Source organism: Eurytemora carolleeae, unplaced genomic scaffold, assembly GCF_000591075.1.
Source record: "Eurytemora carolleeae unplaced genomic scaffold, Eaff_2.0 scaffold3, whole genome shotgun sequence".
In the NCBI taxonomy this organism is placed as follows: domain Eukaryota; kingdom Metazoa; phylum Arthropoda; class Copepoda; order Calanoida; family Temoridae; genus Eurytemora; species Eurytemora carolleeae.
Window position 1 is genome coordinate 658,609 of NW_019397377.1, and position 16,775 is coordinate 675,383.

General features: G+C 30.5%; 1 protein-coding gene across 2 annotated transcripts; it reads right to left on the bottom strand.

The window, feature by feature from the left end:
• Positions 1-2,975: 2,975 nt before the first annotated feature.
• Positions 2,976-14,542, bottom strand: LOC111713932 (chlorophyllase-1). 2 transcript variants are annotated; one of them, XM_023488922.1, is made up of 11 exons: positions 14,398-14,542; positions 14,036-14,161; positions 13,188-13,257; positions 12,594-12,660; positions 11,693-11,781; positions 10,060-10,186; positions 7,163-7,253; positions 5,495-5,591; positions 5,193-5,327; positions 4,666-4,743; positions 2,976-3,117 (listed from the first exon to the last, which is right to left on the bottom strand). In XM_023488922.1, exons 1-11 carry the CDS (start codon positions 14,490-14,492, stop codon positions 3,076-3,078), a joined length of 1,017 nt encoding a protein of 338 aa, XP_023344690.1. In that variant the 5' UTR covers positions 14,493-14,542; the 3' UTR covers positions 2,976-3,075. The 2 variants fall into 2 exon arrangements, with proteins under 2 accessions (XP_023344690.1, XP_023344689.1); XM_023488921.1 differs by having other exon boundaries at positions 14,009-14,161.
• Positions 14,543-16,775: the final 2,233 nt, after the last annotated feature.

Consider the following 16,775-nt stretch of genomic DNA (forward strand, 5'->3'; position numbering starts at 1 on the left):
CCCAATTTTTTTAACCAATTGCATTGCAATCTTTTTTATTATAAAGTTTATCTAAAAAGATTATTAAGTTATGCATTTTTAACGGCAAATTATATAAAAAACGCAAGTTTTTGGTGATGGAAATGCTTAAAAAGTCCTAAATCTTTTTAAATTATAGAAAAGACGACATTCTATTGCTTCTTTTTAACCCAATGGAGGCGTCTGATTTTGCGTATAAATCCCAATACTCTTTATACTACAAAGCTCTTTGGGAGATACTGATTACAAGTTGTTTTTGTTTGTATCCTAAGAATGTTTGATATGACTGAATAGAATAATGTGAAATGTAACTACTACTGCAATATTTGGTTTTATTATTGATATGTATTGTTTCGTTTTCGAGCGATCAGTTAATTTTTAAGCTCAGTGCCATACCTAGAAATTTGGTAGAGTGGGAGGCACAATTTTAAAAAGATTAAACTCTAATCAGAATAAACATTATGTACATGTAGTGATTTGAGTTAAACTAAAAATAAACGTATTACTGAAAATTTGTGCATCACAAACAGCCAATATTTATCTTTACTACAGGAAAAATTGGCTTGAAAAAAGAAAGTAAATACCTATAAAAGTTCAAGATAAGCATAAGCATGAAAATATTCATTTTTGAATTTAAAAAAACTCCCCTATCAGCAATGATGAGTACAAAAAGCTTCTCCTAAATCTGGCAGTACTTTATTTGTCTCCATGTTGTTACTTTTTACTGCAAGATAATACATTAAAACCATTAATCTAATAACAATCAGACAAGGATAAGTTTCTCAAAATACAAAAAAAAAAGATTTTAAAATGTAAAATTTAATAAAATTTCAAAATAATCCTTAATTAGATAATTTCCCATTTTCCCCTTTTTCCTTCTTTCTTTCATCTTTTGTTTCATTCTTTTAATTTTTTCAATTTTTTGTTTCAGATAATATGCCCCTCGAGCAACAGGGGGGAACATGCCCCTGTGCCTCCCCCCTCCCATCCAGCTACAAGTCTGTTTCAAGCTGGTGGTAATATTATTTGGTTTCTAACAACACCAAATACAAGATTACGNAACTGACCTCCAGGTCCTCCTGATTCGCAGAATGACCTCCTAGCCAATCAAAGTTATGTTCATGGGTTCCTTGAAACTCCGAACTTGTTTCGCTCTTTTCCAAATCATTTGATGATATATTTAAAACTGAAAACTTTACTTTAATCTAGAGGATCCTCATATTTTCAGAGTTTTAAGTCTTTGTTACAGTCTCATCCTTTCTGGGTATTTAGGGTACCCCTGTATAATTATGTGTACTTCATATCACATACAGCTGAGATTAAAATAATGTCTGAAGGGTTCAGGATTAGATACCAGTATAAAAAATTACGATGAAGGATTCCCCTTGATTAACATTAAAAAACATCATCTGAGTTAATATCACTTAAAAGTGACAACTTATCTTTATTTAGTTGTTTATTTGTCTCTGCTAAATTTAAGTCGTTTTGAAACCAAGTATTTCTGTGATACAATTCAGTGAATATACGACACATTATTTATTGTTAGAAAACAGTTTGTAACATTTCTGTTCCTAAATATAAATATTGTACACTGGACAGACGCAGATTTTACTACAAGTACAATCTAGAAAATACTGGGATGTAAAACTGTATCATTATATAATACTCAAGTACGCGTAAGCACATCTATCTTATTGATAGAACAATAAGATATCTTTATTGTCTAGCATGCTGGTTTATATCATTAAATAAGCAGACAACAGTTTAGTTTTATTATTTACCATTATAGGGTATAGATTGATTATACAGGGTGTCCCTTTTAAAATGGGTGAGTGACATTTTTGATATCTTCTTTTTAAATACTATTATGGTATATAGGCATCCGATGATGTTCAAGAATTTATGTGTTTATGCATTTTGATTGCTTATACTCCTGTAATGAATGTAATGTAATGTAAATTATTAATTCCTGTAAATAAAACAGCCTTTTACCGGTTACATGAAATATATATTAGAAGAAGTAACTTTATCCTAAGCATTTAACTTGGTAATGGAATGTTAATTTTTTTAAAAAGACGACTTCGTATTCGTCCCCTAATTCCCATATTTCTAAAAATATAGTATTTTCAACTTTTTTCAGTTTAAATATACATTTTAGATGTTTAAATATATATTTCTTCAAAGACAAAAGACAAAGGGTCTAACCCAATCATCAGTTGGAATATTTTATATATATTTATATTTATAGTTGTTTATAGTTGTTCAAAGAATTTTAACTACTGAGGATCGTCATGATAGACGTGAAACATTATGTTTAGTATAATTCTTCTTTAATAAAAAATGTGAAGTTAAAAACCGAAATATATTTATATTTAAATATATAAATATCTTGAGATAATTTTTTCTTTTATTTTTGCGACCATTTCTACTTGACTTTGGTCCCAAGGTGGATACATTTTATCATATAGTCTTTACAGGAATAAATCAAAAATATTTTAAAAGCTTTTGTATCCCCCTTTTGGCTAAATATATGTGTGTTGGTTCTTCCAATTTAAGTAATGTATTTTGCACTACACCATTGCACAATGCAAACTGGTAAAAGATACTACTAAGTAGAGTCTATCCTAAACCTAATTTCAGTCTTCTGCAATCTTTAAAACTGTTTTGCAATCCATTCTTTCCTACCTTCCTTCTTCTCTATTTTTTCCTTTTCTAAAAATTATTGTTATCCTATTGCAACAGCCCAACCCAAAATATTTTAAACACTACATTGCAATTCTAAAATAACTTTGAATTATATTTTTTAGAGGTTTGAAATTAAAGAACTGTTTGGTTCTGTGGTTTTCCATTGATGTTTTTAAGAAAAAATTATCAAAATAATGTACAGATTATACAATCAAGCTTGGTTCTCAAGGTTAAAGTAAGATACCAATTTTGTTCAATAAGATAACTGTATGTCTGCATGTAGCATATATTTTCTTAAAACAAATAGCATCACATTAGTTCTGATTCACAGATTATGTCTTCGTCTCATTCAGATTAAGTAGTCCAGGTCGCTTAGGGTTTAGTAAACGGGTCCTCTTGCCATTTACAGTGTGTCTAAATATTTATTGAAATTCATTATTAATTCTATTATAGTTTTATTCACTTTAAACGCTTGGGAAACAAAGATTTTAGAAATAATTGAGCAATTATAGGATCCAGTTCAACTCTATAGCTTTCCTCAAACAGGGAGACAGAGAAAAATGGCAAATCCTAGTTAAACGTACACATGCATAAGAAACTTGAGGTATGAAAGGAAGTTAAACAGGAAAACAAGATAATCAACAAGGAATGCCTGGATTCATCTGTCAACGCTGTATTACCCCGGAGAACCGAGGTTTTGTATCTTTCTGGCTCCAGGCTTGCTATGGAAAATCTCGACTTGCACTCCTTAGAAACAGGTCTGGTGAGCCAGCTTTTGAGTGAAAACCTACAACCTATGGGAAACATGTAAATATTCATCAACCACGGACCTTCCAAATGTTGAGAAGAATCAAGTACAAGTATAATTTAGTATGGCCCAAGATGCTCTTACACATCAGTTTTAAGACTCCAACTGTTGATACTCCTTTTACCAAATTTGTCATTATTTATTAGTGGAGATTCTGACATTGGGTCCTACAAATATTAAAAAAATCGCGTTAGGTGCGGTGTTCCTTTTACTTTCCTTACCCTGCAACAGAGCTGGAAACGTACACATTAATTGTGTATAGATCTATACTTAGTAGAGTCATCATTTAACATCTACAAACCTTCTGAGGTAGCAAATATCAAATTCCAGAAAACCTGGAAGGGGTATTATTTCATGATTATTCATGGGTTCAGTGTCAGCAGCTGAGATATTGAATTTAGAAACATAAAATGAGCTAAACTTCCTTCCGAGAAACCAGAAATATCAGACCGAATTAAAAAAGAAGCAGAGAATAGCAGAAGTCTCAATCATTGAATAGGTAGATAAGAAGAATGTACAGACTTTTTCTAATACCAATTATTTTGAAAATATCAAAATAAATGTTGGTGTACTGTTTCCCACTTTGGGTTTTTGGGGTCCAGGGGGAAGGGTCCCGGCCTCCCGGGGCCCCAAGAATCCAAAAGTGGGAAAAACTGGAAAACTGTAATACTTTCAAAATAATTTTGTAATATTTTGTAAAAATCTTTCTTAAAACATTTTAAAATTAAGAAAAAAATTGTTAAAAGTCTTCATAAGATTATTTTTACTTTAAGTAATTTATTTTGTAAGTTATGAAAGTGAGCTTTGTTCTGAAAAGCGGATTATACACAAAAGCGGGAACGTGACATTGTCTTGAAATAGGTTTTTAAAATAACTCCTTTTATTATTTTTATTTCAGAAAATAGTTTCAGAAGGGAAATTGTTGTCCTTGTAATGCTTAATAAAATGTTGGGTAAAGTTTTTACTGCCAATTTTTACTCTCGAAATGGACCGGGATCTTAAAACTCCAGTCTTTCAATTTGTGCCCATTTCTAACACTCAGTGTTAATGGGCCAAGTGTTAGTTTTAGAAACTATTGTCCCCTGAATTTTGTTGGACATTTAGTTTGATCGCACGTATGAGTTTGCAGTAAACCCCTGCTTATTAATTAATACCTGTTTGCAATGAGATGGATGTGTGAGAAAGCTATCTTTTCTCAAAACAGTTGTTGAGACAGGCATTAACGTGGGATCCTAAATTGGCAGACACTTTATATTCAATTTGTCTTACATAAATTTCAAATAAAATTAAAAGATTAAATTATTGTCGCACTTTCAGATTTTTTACAGTGAAACCCTTAATAACGAATACATCGAAAGAATTCATAAAATGTCGTATTCTTCACTTTCTGATAATGGAATGCTGCAGATATTTAGTTTTTTTTAATTAAATGATTATATGGAACTCTTTAAAACTGTTCCCGCATATTCATGGTTATTTATTTATTTTCGCAAATACTGAAATTTACGTAATATAGTATAAAACTCATTGAAAAAATTTCAAGACGACATTTGATAAATTCTTCCGATGTATTCGTTATTAAGGGTTTCACTGTACAAACGCTATTATTAAAGAAACTTTGATTATTCCAGGCAAAACCTTATTTTAAGGCAAATCACTAGAGGGTTCTGAATTAAGTCACCTGAATGTAATCTCCTGTCTGACAGGCCTCGTCTCCTAGTATAAAATCAATGAAGGACACCACCTCTCCAGATACAAAACTCCTGTAGGCGTCCCTGTCAGCGTCCTTAGGAGCAGCACTGCAGAAATGGGACAACTGTAAATACAAACATTTCATTATCATGATTTGTGTTTCCAGACGAAAATCTTAAATTCAATTTTGAAGAAAAGTGATTTTTTCATTATTTAAATTCAAAGTTCTTAACTTTTTGTCATTTTACTTTTAATTGCACCAAAAAAAAAATGGCTTAATAATATATGTTCCTGGATGATATCAATAACAGATTGTTCTAGTGCATCACAATGTCCGTAGTCTGTAGCATTCACCAACCAAGTATTTCCAGCCATTGCATTAAAGAACCTAAAAAGAAAATCGGCTAATATACATTCAATTTTTCTTCCTACTGACACAACCAGTATTTAATAAATCTGCACTTATTAATTATCGAGAAACTTAAATATTTACTCCCATTAGATAAACATTATTTTTACTTTATACAATAAAACAAACAAACAAAAATATAATTTTACCAACTTGTATAAACAGTAAATATCTGTAATGTCTGTAATGAGATAGTCTATAAACTTAATGCATGACGTACATTGTGGCGAGGGAGAGAACCCTTGGAGGCTATGAGCATCCGCTATGCAGACACGAGCCTCCCAGATTTGCTAGGCAGATTGAGCCTACGTAATGCAGAAAGGGGCATGCACAATATAGCATAATGTGCCTGTGTATTACAGGAGGTTTTATAAATTTGCGTTTTAAGTTTTAATAAAAGATTTTTTTCAAATTTTTTGACAAAGTGGCATGAGAGGTTTCTCAAAGATGAGAAGTATTTATCAATTATAATAAATAGTGCCTAACTATGACTAATAAAGTGGTATTTGAAACGTTAAACATTTTTTTACATGAAAAGGAAAATATTTAAAGTAAAGAATTTGAATTGAGTTGAACTTTATCTTTTATAATCTTTAATTCAAGCGATACCCATTTTTGTAGTTCAAATTAAATCTAGAAAATTTGTATCAATTATTTAACGCTTAACATTTTTCTAATAAAGGTATTGTTTAAATCAAAGATTACAATAAAGCAAACTAAATTTACTTCAAATATATTTCTCCAAATATCTTCCTTTCTGCGTAAGAAATATTTTAAGTTTTAGTATAAATCTTATAAACCAATTTATGAGTCCACATATGTTTCTAATCATGACAATCAATAAATAACTCTATTCTTTTAGTTAAAAATTTTCATTACACATAAAAACCAAGATTAAAAAAAGCTGTGCTGTATGGTCGAGGCTCGTTTAATGCATAGCAGAGGCTCGGTCTGCATAGTGGAGGCTCGGTCGGCTTAAAAAATCTGGGAGGCCCATGTCTGCATAGCGGAGGCTCATAGCGTCTGGGAGTTCCCTCCCTCTTGTGGCCAAGGGTGATAACAATTTTAGATAGTGCTTTAATTTAAGTTTGAATGTCTTTATGAATATTTATATTTTCAAAACTGAATCGGCAGAATCTAAATAAAGCATTTAACTTTTTTGTTATTTATTTGTTGAATCAATAATTCTTTGTCATTTCAGAAAACAGGTGAGAGAAACTCAGTCTCCATGACATGACTAATTTTAATGAAGGCGATTACCATTAGCTTTGAGCTTTTTAACCTAGACTTCTTTCTATGAGAACATCGAACGACGAATATGGGTGAGTCTCATGACTATGAGTTCATTTATAGGCAAAACCACGACGTTAAGTGGTAAAGTGTGATCAGCTTTTTTATATCTATTTCTTACTGGACATTACCCATGGCTATATTTTACTAAAACAATTTTAAAAGCTTAAAGGTGAATTCATGGCACTTATTGTCTATGTTAGGCTGGGTTAGATTTTAAAATTTCCAAGGCCCTTGGCGATGGCTGGCAGATTGTATACCTCATATTACTTTTTTCTTCTGGAGCACATGGTGGAACCAGGTTTCCAAGTCCATCTAGACCTGGTAAAGCCTCCAGACCACACATCAAAACTAAAAATATACTCATTGATTATCTGGGTATTTTCATGGTAAACTAAATACCCTTTTAGCTATTCATTGGTATCAGTCTTACTTTTCAATGATAGCAGTGGCTTGAGAAAAAGTCGATTTATTATTTAAAATTCCGGCACGAACGTTTAATCTTAGTTGTTATGTTTGTATAGCAACTGAATCCAAGGGCTTACAAAAGGGGGGGGTCTGTGTGCATAGGCCCCCTACGCGTGCCACCCCCTGAGAGGCGGAGGGGGCACGCAGGGAGGTGGGCTAAGTTAAAATTATATCTAGAGATTTGTTGAAAAAAAAACTCGGATTCTTCATTTTGGAGGCAGTGCTATTAAAGCTTTTTAAACAATCATTTTGTAAATCTCTTTCATTCTTCTAAGTTCACAAACCTACAAAGTAGTTTAATTAATATAGAATCAATTAAGAGGTTTAAAGTGACTGCAGATATAATTTAAATTCTGATTCACAACTATACCCTACAAAGCTTTGTCTGATCAAGTATTGCATTAAATATCCATGTTTCCCATTTTAAAAACTGTTTATTTTCATTTGTAGTTTCTCTACTAAAGTGAATCATGCATTTTTGCTTCAGAAACTATGGAGAAATGAAGGTTTCAAAGATACATCGGAGGGTCACTTGAAATTAAGCATCTATTCCATTTAAGTATAACTACATCATATAAAAAAACTTTAAAATTTCACTTTTGCCATAAAAAAGTTCCATTAAAAAAGCGTTAATAATATACTGCCTTCAGTGTAAATTTTGATTGATATCATTATTAAGAAAATATAGGTGTTTTTAAAAAAACGTTTCCATCTCTATTTTTCACGCTTACACCACAGTATTAAGAGTGAGTGTCTGATGAGACCACTTAAGAAAATTACAGAAATAATATATCAGCACTTGAAATATGGAAGTGGGTATATGATCGAATAGTTTATCTTAACATAGTTAAAAAGGGTATCAATATTTTTAAAAGGGGTTTTTAAGGTGGGGCACAATGTTGCCATGAGGGGGGGGGGCACACAAATTCTCTTGTACGTCACTGACTGAATCAGCGTTTATTCAGTAAAAGCAGTCCAAGAACATTTTTATATTAGAATTAGCAAGATATCAACGTTTTTCGTATTCAAACGTTTACCAAATACACTTGTATACGAAGATAATACGCATATTTGTAGAAAGGAAACATATCAAACGTTTCAAAAAAATGATATTTAAGAAGAAGAAAAACTTTATTTACAGGATATTATATTGTTCATAAATTATAAAGCATCCATATCAATGAAAAAAAAAATTTAATAGTATCTCTACTGAACGATAAATCGTCTTTTTTTCTCCTGTCACAGTTATAGAATCTTTGAAAAGACAAATACCAATGAATAGATGCATTTAGTTTACCCTAAAAATGCCCAAATAAGTGAATAAATGAAAGGTTTAAAGTGTCTTGCACGCATTAATGCAAAGATGATAAAATTAATTTAATTCCTCTCCCTTCTGCGTCCTCCATCCTACATCTTGATTTTTTCCATGTGAAATTGTACTTTTATATTTAAATTGTTGACACAATATTCACGTTCTAGTCATCGTGTTTTTTGTGATCACAATTCCATCTGCAGAAAAAAGGTATATTTATACAGCTGCAGACAGGATGAATACATATATTTGATTATCTGTCCTAATTCAATCTCAAATATATAAATGTAATTTATATACAGTTGCAAGGAAAGATAAACTGTCAAGCCTGAAAGCGCTCTGCGGCAGAAAAAGTAGATTATCCTTAGAAAGATCTTCTTTTATAAAGAATTCTTTATACTTACAAACTGCAGAGTCATATTTTCAGAACACATAATGTTTGCATAATTTTTTAACCCAACTGTTACAGATTTAGTTGAACCGAAAAAAAATGAAATTTAATTTGCAAAACTGAAATAACCAAAGCTGTCTTACCGTCCTTTAGTATAACATATCGACCTGTCACAGAAATCTCTGCAGTTTTTACAAATTAAACACAAAAATTAAGACCGGGCCAACTGTGAGGTGACAACACAGTTTAACCTAACAAACCCGCTCATTTTTATAGCAGGAAACTCTTTGTTCCTTTGTTCTTAGGTTTTTATTTCATGGGATGATAAAGTAATGGGAGATCTCACTAGCTCTGCAAAGCTTTTATGAAGAAAGGAATCGAGTCTTTGCAAACAAACTCTGATGTTTTAATTACTAAATCTTTGCATACAAATGTCGTAGACCTTATATATTTCAACCATGAACTCTGTTAGATGATTTAATCTTAGTTAAAAATATCAAAGGTTTGCTCCATCAGATAACAAAGATATAGGGATTAAAATATTAGGAAATTAAACAAATAAAATATCTAGGCGCTACGCTCTGTGTTTTTTTTTATCTAAATTGGTCTTGGTACTCCTTAGTAAAGTATAACTCTGTTGCATAATTACTGAAAATATCCTATGTATACAGTGAAACCCTTAATAACGAATACATCGGAAGAATTTATCAAATGTCGTCTTGACAATTTTTCAATGAGTTTTATACTATATTTCGTAAATTTCAGTATTTGCGAAAATAAATAAATAGTTATGAATATGCTGGAACAGTTTTAAAGAGTTCCATATAATCATTTAATTAAAAAACGAAATATCTGCAACATTTCATTATCAGAAAGTGAAGAATACGACATTTGATGAATCCTTTCGATGTATTCGTTATTAAGGGTTTCACTGTAGTTGGAAAGAATCTCAAATAAGAAACCAGACATCCCTCCCTAAATCTTACTTAGACTAGGTATCTCATAGTTCAGATATTGTCCAGGTGTGATAGCGTAGATATCCACAATACCATAAGGATCAAAACCATCCACAGGGGAGAACAGTATCTGTCCCTTGATATCTCGACAGTTGTGCTGAAAATCAAAAAGTTTATGGAAAAGTTATTTTAAGGCATACATGATTTTTCTTACGCGGATTGATATGTATTTTTAAAATTCTAAATGAATTTGTTATCAAGAATCAATATTTTTGTTCTTTGTATCATTTATTTACGTATATTTAGCAGGTATGCTTAGTTTCATAAGCTTTTCATTGTCATTCTATCTTTAACTTAATGGTTTTTAGAACCGAAAGATATGATCAACTGTAGTTCAGTAGGGATGTTAACGTTTTAATTTTTTTGAAAAACGATCGTTTCGTTATGAAACGACGACGAAAAATCGAAAACGAAACGATCGTTTTTATAAAACTCGTCGCTTCGTTAACGATCGTTAACGATGACCCTTCGTTAACAATCGTTGACGAAGAGAGGAAACCGACCTGAAGGTCACCTGTACTTATTATTGAGTAGTTTTTAAGAATATATCAAGAAGTTTTAGTTCTCCCACAACTGTTTAACCTCATGTAAGACGACATTCAATAAAGGTGCATGTAATATTTTTTTCTTCAAAAAACGATCGTTTTTCCAAAAGCGACCGTTTTTATACCGTTTGTCGTTTCGATAACGATCGTTAAGGACAACCCTTCCTTAATGATCGTTAACATAAATTTGTCAATCAAAAAAATTCAAAAACGATCGTTTTTTTCATTAAACGATCGTTTTAAAAAACGTATAAAAGACGGTCGCAAATCATTTTTTTAAAAACTATCGTTTTCAAAAACGATCGTTATTCGTTTTCTAAAAGTTCAAAACGAGTGAGTCGTATTTAAAAACGATCGTTTTTTTCAAAGTACATAATAATCTTCAGGGCAAACCATGACAAATTTCAAGCGATATAAAAGAATACGTGAAAATAAAGGTTAATGAAATCATTTGGCTAAATAAAACTATTGTTTAATCTTTTAAACGATAAAATCTATTCGTGAATTCCGGGCTAGGTTATTTCTTTTAATGATGTTGATAACATGAAGAGAATTGATTAACATTATTGCATTTTATTGTCCCCCCCCCCCCATTTCCTCAAATAATTTCTGAACAATAAAGATGTCAACAGAAATGATTTAGATTCAGAAAATAAAGATTTCGATTGTTGCAATTTATTTATTGTTCTTAATCTTTTATATATGCATTGTTTGTCTCTTTGTTCTGTTACAAAAGAAATCTCCTCCCATCCCCCCTCCCCACCACTCTAATATACACATATCAGAGAACAATAGCATATCAGTAAGCATGCCAAATATAATGTAAATAAATTATATGAATAAGTCAAAGACTGGTTCTTGATGATATATCATTCATAATTTAGAACAAAGAACAATTTAATTTTGATAAGTCAAATTATCTATTGTTAAAATTATCTGGTTCAGCGATATTTTCTTTACTGTAAAATAGTAAAACTAGCAAAAGTTGGATTATTCTTCATGTATTTTTTTACATATCATCCTAATTGAATTACAAAGTATTTGATCATTTGATATACCTTAAGAAACTCCACAACAATATGACCTCCTGACGAATGAGACATCAAGAATTTAGAATCATGATCAATCACAAGTCCGTATCCAATTTCTACAGAAGGTTTATCAATTTAGACTAATCAATTAATTAATTGGTGTAGTGCTCGTTTTGCCTTCTATACAGTCTGTTTGTTTACTGTACTCTACACTAGTCAAATATAGGGTGTTAAGGGTTTTTGAACTTGTTCTTAAAAATTAAGTGTATATTGTTTTATGATGGTACAGAAATAGATTTACGTCGAGTTGAAAATATTTCATGTAGGGTATAAAAAATAATTTGAGTTTTTCAAACCTCGCCTGAATCATGAGCATTCTTTTATAACAATTAACAAAATTTGATGAATTCATGTTTAACTGTAAAAAATATCAATATATAATTTATTTTAAGCTTCCTTTACCCAAACTGCAGGACAGAACATAATTGCATACTTAAATAAGATACAAAGACCCAAAAAAATGAAAATCCAGGTGTTTTGTGTATTTCTGCAGCTCAAATTTTGAATTTAACTTTAAAAATCTGTTAAAATACCATCATAAATAGATCAAGTCTAATAACCCTGAAGACCATATATTTAACTAGTGTCTATAGCTAAATGATCAAATCCTCTATATACCAGTCAAACTGAGAAGTCAGGATAAAAACTGATCAAATTATACTAAGCTCTCTTGCTTATATATTCTATCCCTTTTTCATATTTAGATGGTTATTTCTTTCAATTTAAAATGTCTTAGTCTTGGAATTCGAGTCAGGACTCTGTGACCAAGACCTTTCTGAAGGAAAAGTTCAGAAAATTGACTAGAAACTAGTCGATCAAAAATTATTAAATCTCAAAAATAATTGTTGTTATAAAATTTATGGTTTACCCTCGTTTTCCAGTTTATCCTGAAGATGAATCTCAACCCAATCCATCACATCATTTAACCAAACTCCCTGCCAACAATCAATATTACAATAAATCCATAAAAATATCAAAGAGATTTAGAAATAAACAAAAAGATCATTATCAATTTTAAAATAATTTTTAAAAATAGCAAAAAGATTGAATGTAAATGAACAAAAAACTGATCATTATTTTGTAATAATAAAAATACCAAGGAAACTGATTATATGATGCAATAAGCAAATGAATGAAAAAATCATTCTTTTTAAACATTTTTGTCAGAATAATCATTTAGCACGTATAATGCCAAGGAATCATAAATAAGGGAGAATAAGAGTAAAGCCATAATTATATTAGAAAAAGAATTGAGTCTTTGGAACAAAATCAAATATTTAAACCCTAATATCTTTATTACTCGATGTTGTAACCCTTTGATATTTCAAAATCAAATTATTTGATCTGAAAGAATTCATAGTTTGAGATATCCAAGGTCTGCAAAATTTGGTTCCAAAGATATAGTGATTAGAAAATCAGAGTTTGTGGCAAAGACTCAATTCCTTTATATCTTTTATTTCACCTGGTAATTTGTGACTGGATTGTTCCCTAACATCCAGGGTTGAACAATGGTGAATCCAAAACTTGCAATCCTGGGGTAAATTATTCAATGAAACCTCTGTGTGCTTAGTTTCAAAATTTGTTTTTTAAAAACTTTGTTGTTTCTTTAATGTATTCTGAAAAATAGCTGATGTGGATAAAATTAATGTTTTTAATTGAACACTGGACAGAGGTTGAGCACAGAACAGTGTATGTTATCTGTTATAACAAACAAACAAAAAAACTAAGGAATAAAAGTCTAGACAGACTTGATAAAAGATTTTATAAGAATGGTTGTTTTGGTAGACAATAGAAGTTCCAGTACTTAGTAGGCTATTAGTCTGAAAAAGATGAATTGTTTATTTTCTATGAAAGTGTTCAGTGAATATTCATTTTCTTTTTAGAAAGGGAACTTTCATATAATTGAGCGTAAGCAGTGTATTTGACTTCGTTTAACAGGATAGCTACAACAAATTTGAAATATGTTTCATGGTATAGATAATGTTTACTTTGAGCAATCTAGAGCATTGTCTACTGCAGATAGGTATGGCATGAAGGGAAATAAAGTAGTGTATGATATTAGTACAACTGCATGCGATTTATTTACATTGAGAACAGGTAAAAACTGTAAGTTGCAGAAGGATTCCTTTTAAATTATTGTCCTTCTGGGAAAATTATTCGCAAGCTGAAAGAACTATCCTTGTTGTTATGAAATCTTACAAAATTATAAAAAACTAACAATAATAAATGAAATAATTTACATTATTTTATTAAAATGAAATTAAAGATTTACATTACTTTTACCTGTTTAGTAAAGTATAATAAGCTGACCCTGGAAGAAGGCCTCCGAATCCTCCAACCATATAGATGATGGGAGAGACTAGAGGTTCGTTAGTATCAGGTGCCCAAACATCAATATCATTAGATAATCCCAGATTCCATAGTGAGCTGTAGCTCCTACAAACAAATCTCACTTTACCTCAGATTCGAACTTTAGCAAGCTTTCTTAATGTATGCAATAAAGCTCTATAATTCATCAAAAGCTTAGTTAGAGGAAAATATTGAATATTGAAAGAGTAAAAAATAAAATCATTGCATGAAAAATAACATTATTATATTCAATTCAATCTCAAAGTGTGAGAAATGCTTCTATTCGCATTAAAACCTAAAATGTTTAAAAGTTAAAAACCCACGTATATTTAGTTTTGAATGGTCCAGGGGAGTACGGATCAAACGAAGATGTTGTTCCAAAAGTGAAAAGGAGGAGGCTTAATACTTTACTTAGCATTGTACAATGTACACTTAGGTGAAATACTAACTGAATTTCAGGCCAAGAAACTAATGAATTTATACAAAAGACAATCTGGAAATCCTCTGTAATCTTCAGAATAACAAATTCTGGTATTTGATTAGCACAGTTTGAATGGAATTGTTTACTTAATTTTTTTTGTTCTTCTAAATTTCAACGATGGCGTCGATGGCAATATTAAAAAAATTGTTAAACATGAAATCACCATTGCAAAAGTATTTAAAACACCTTTATACGCAGATTTGAAGTATACAATGATAAGAAGTTATATATTGTCAGGCGTCTATAAGACAGCTATCTATTAGATAATAAAAATCAAACAATATAAGTTTCAAATTAAGCAATTAAGTTGTCAAAAGAAACAATATAAATGATTGCATGATGTTAATGCACAATCAACAAAGAGTAAAAAGTGTATGAAAATTGCATAAACATCTATAATTTTTACACTTTTTTTGGGGGGGGCGGGGATTTTATGTTTAGAAAGTATTAAAATAATGTTCTGTAAAAGAAACTGATGGAGTTTTATGCCCAATTTAATCAGATTTTTTTGTAACTTGAACTGTCGTGAATGTTATTGCTTGCCTCATTATAAGTTAAAATTAAAACGTCTGAGCCAAATTTTATTATATATAATCTTTCAGATTAACCCAGACTCAGAGAATATTGTTCTTCGCATTGTTCGGAGTGAGACCAACAAAACATTCCAGTGTATCCTAGACAGTAGACACCATTATTACGTAAATGCATTAAAGGTTGGGGGGAAAAAATCATTTCGGAAAGAATGGTATAAAAAACTGTTGAACTAAAACTTTTATTTAGTTCCATATTTACTTGATGTAAAAGTTGTGTAAAATGAAGGTTTTAGAGCAAATGATGTGGTTTTTGTTTAGTATACAAATTTTTTTTACGGGGTGTTAAAAACATCTAAATAATAAGTTCATGCCTTTTGATTGGTTTCCTCTCCTTGATCGTATTTTTATAAAAAATAAGGTTTCAGCATCATATTCACATCCTCATTTTACATGCAACTCACCTTCCCATCTGCTTGTCATGCACCTGATCTTGCTTATTCCCAGTTAACATTTTTCTTTCTCTATATAATGCACTTCCACATACCTTCGTCATGTACCTTACCTCCACCTACCAGTGTTAGGTATTTTCCCAAAGTTATTTACCCAAACGACAATTTTTCCAGGGTATTTTTCCAAATGGCAACTTCCCAAATGTGCAATTTCACAAGCGGCAACTTCCCAAAGGTTAGGCCTTCTGGGAAATTGCACAATTGGGAAGTTGCCACCTGGGAAATTACCCTTGGGATAGTATCTAACATCCACATGTCTACCTTTCACATGTACTTTACTACAATTCCATTGAATATTTGATAACACTGCGCCTAGGTTTAATGGATAGAGAAAATCAATTAAAATTTGGAATTGTAAACAATATCTTTTATCCTTTAAATAATTTGATAAATCTTTGACAAGGTTTAAATTAAAATCTTACAAGATAAATATCTCATAAGATGAATATCTTACAAGATGAATATCTCATAAGATGAATATCTTACAAGATGATTATCTTACATGATGATTATCTTACAAGATGAATATCTCATAAGATAAATATCTTACAAGATGAATATCTTACAAGATGAATATCTTACAAGATGAATATCTTACACGATGAATATCTCATAAGATGAATATCTCATAAGATGAATATCTTACATGATGATTATTTTACAAGATGAGTATCTTACAATATGAATATCTTACAAGATGAATATTATACAAGATGACTGTCTTACAAGATGAATATTTGACAAGATGAATATCTTACTGAATGAATATTATAAGATATGAATATCTTACAATATAAATATCTAACAAGATGAATATCTTACATGATGAACATATTATAGAAGATGAATATCTTAAAAGTTGAATATCTTACAAGATGAATATCTTACAGAATGAATATTGTACAAGATGAATATCTTACAAGATAAATATCTTACAAAATAAATATCTTACAAGATGAATATCTTACAAGATGAATATCTTACAAAATGAATATCTTACAAGATGAATATCTTACAAGATGAATATCTTACAAGATGAATATCTTACAAGATGAATATCTTACAAGATGAATATCTTACAAGATGATTATCTTACAAGATGATTATCTTACAAGATGATTATCTTACAATGTGAATATCTTACAAGATAAATATCTTACAGAATGAATATTATACAA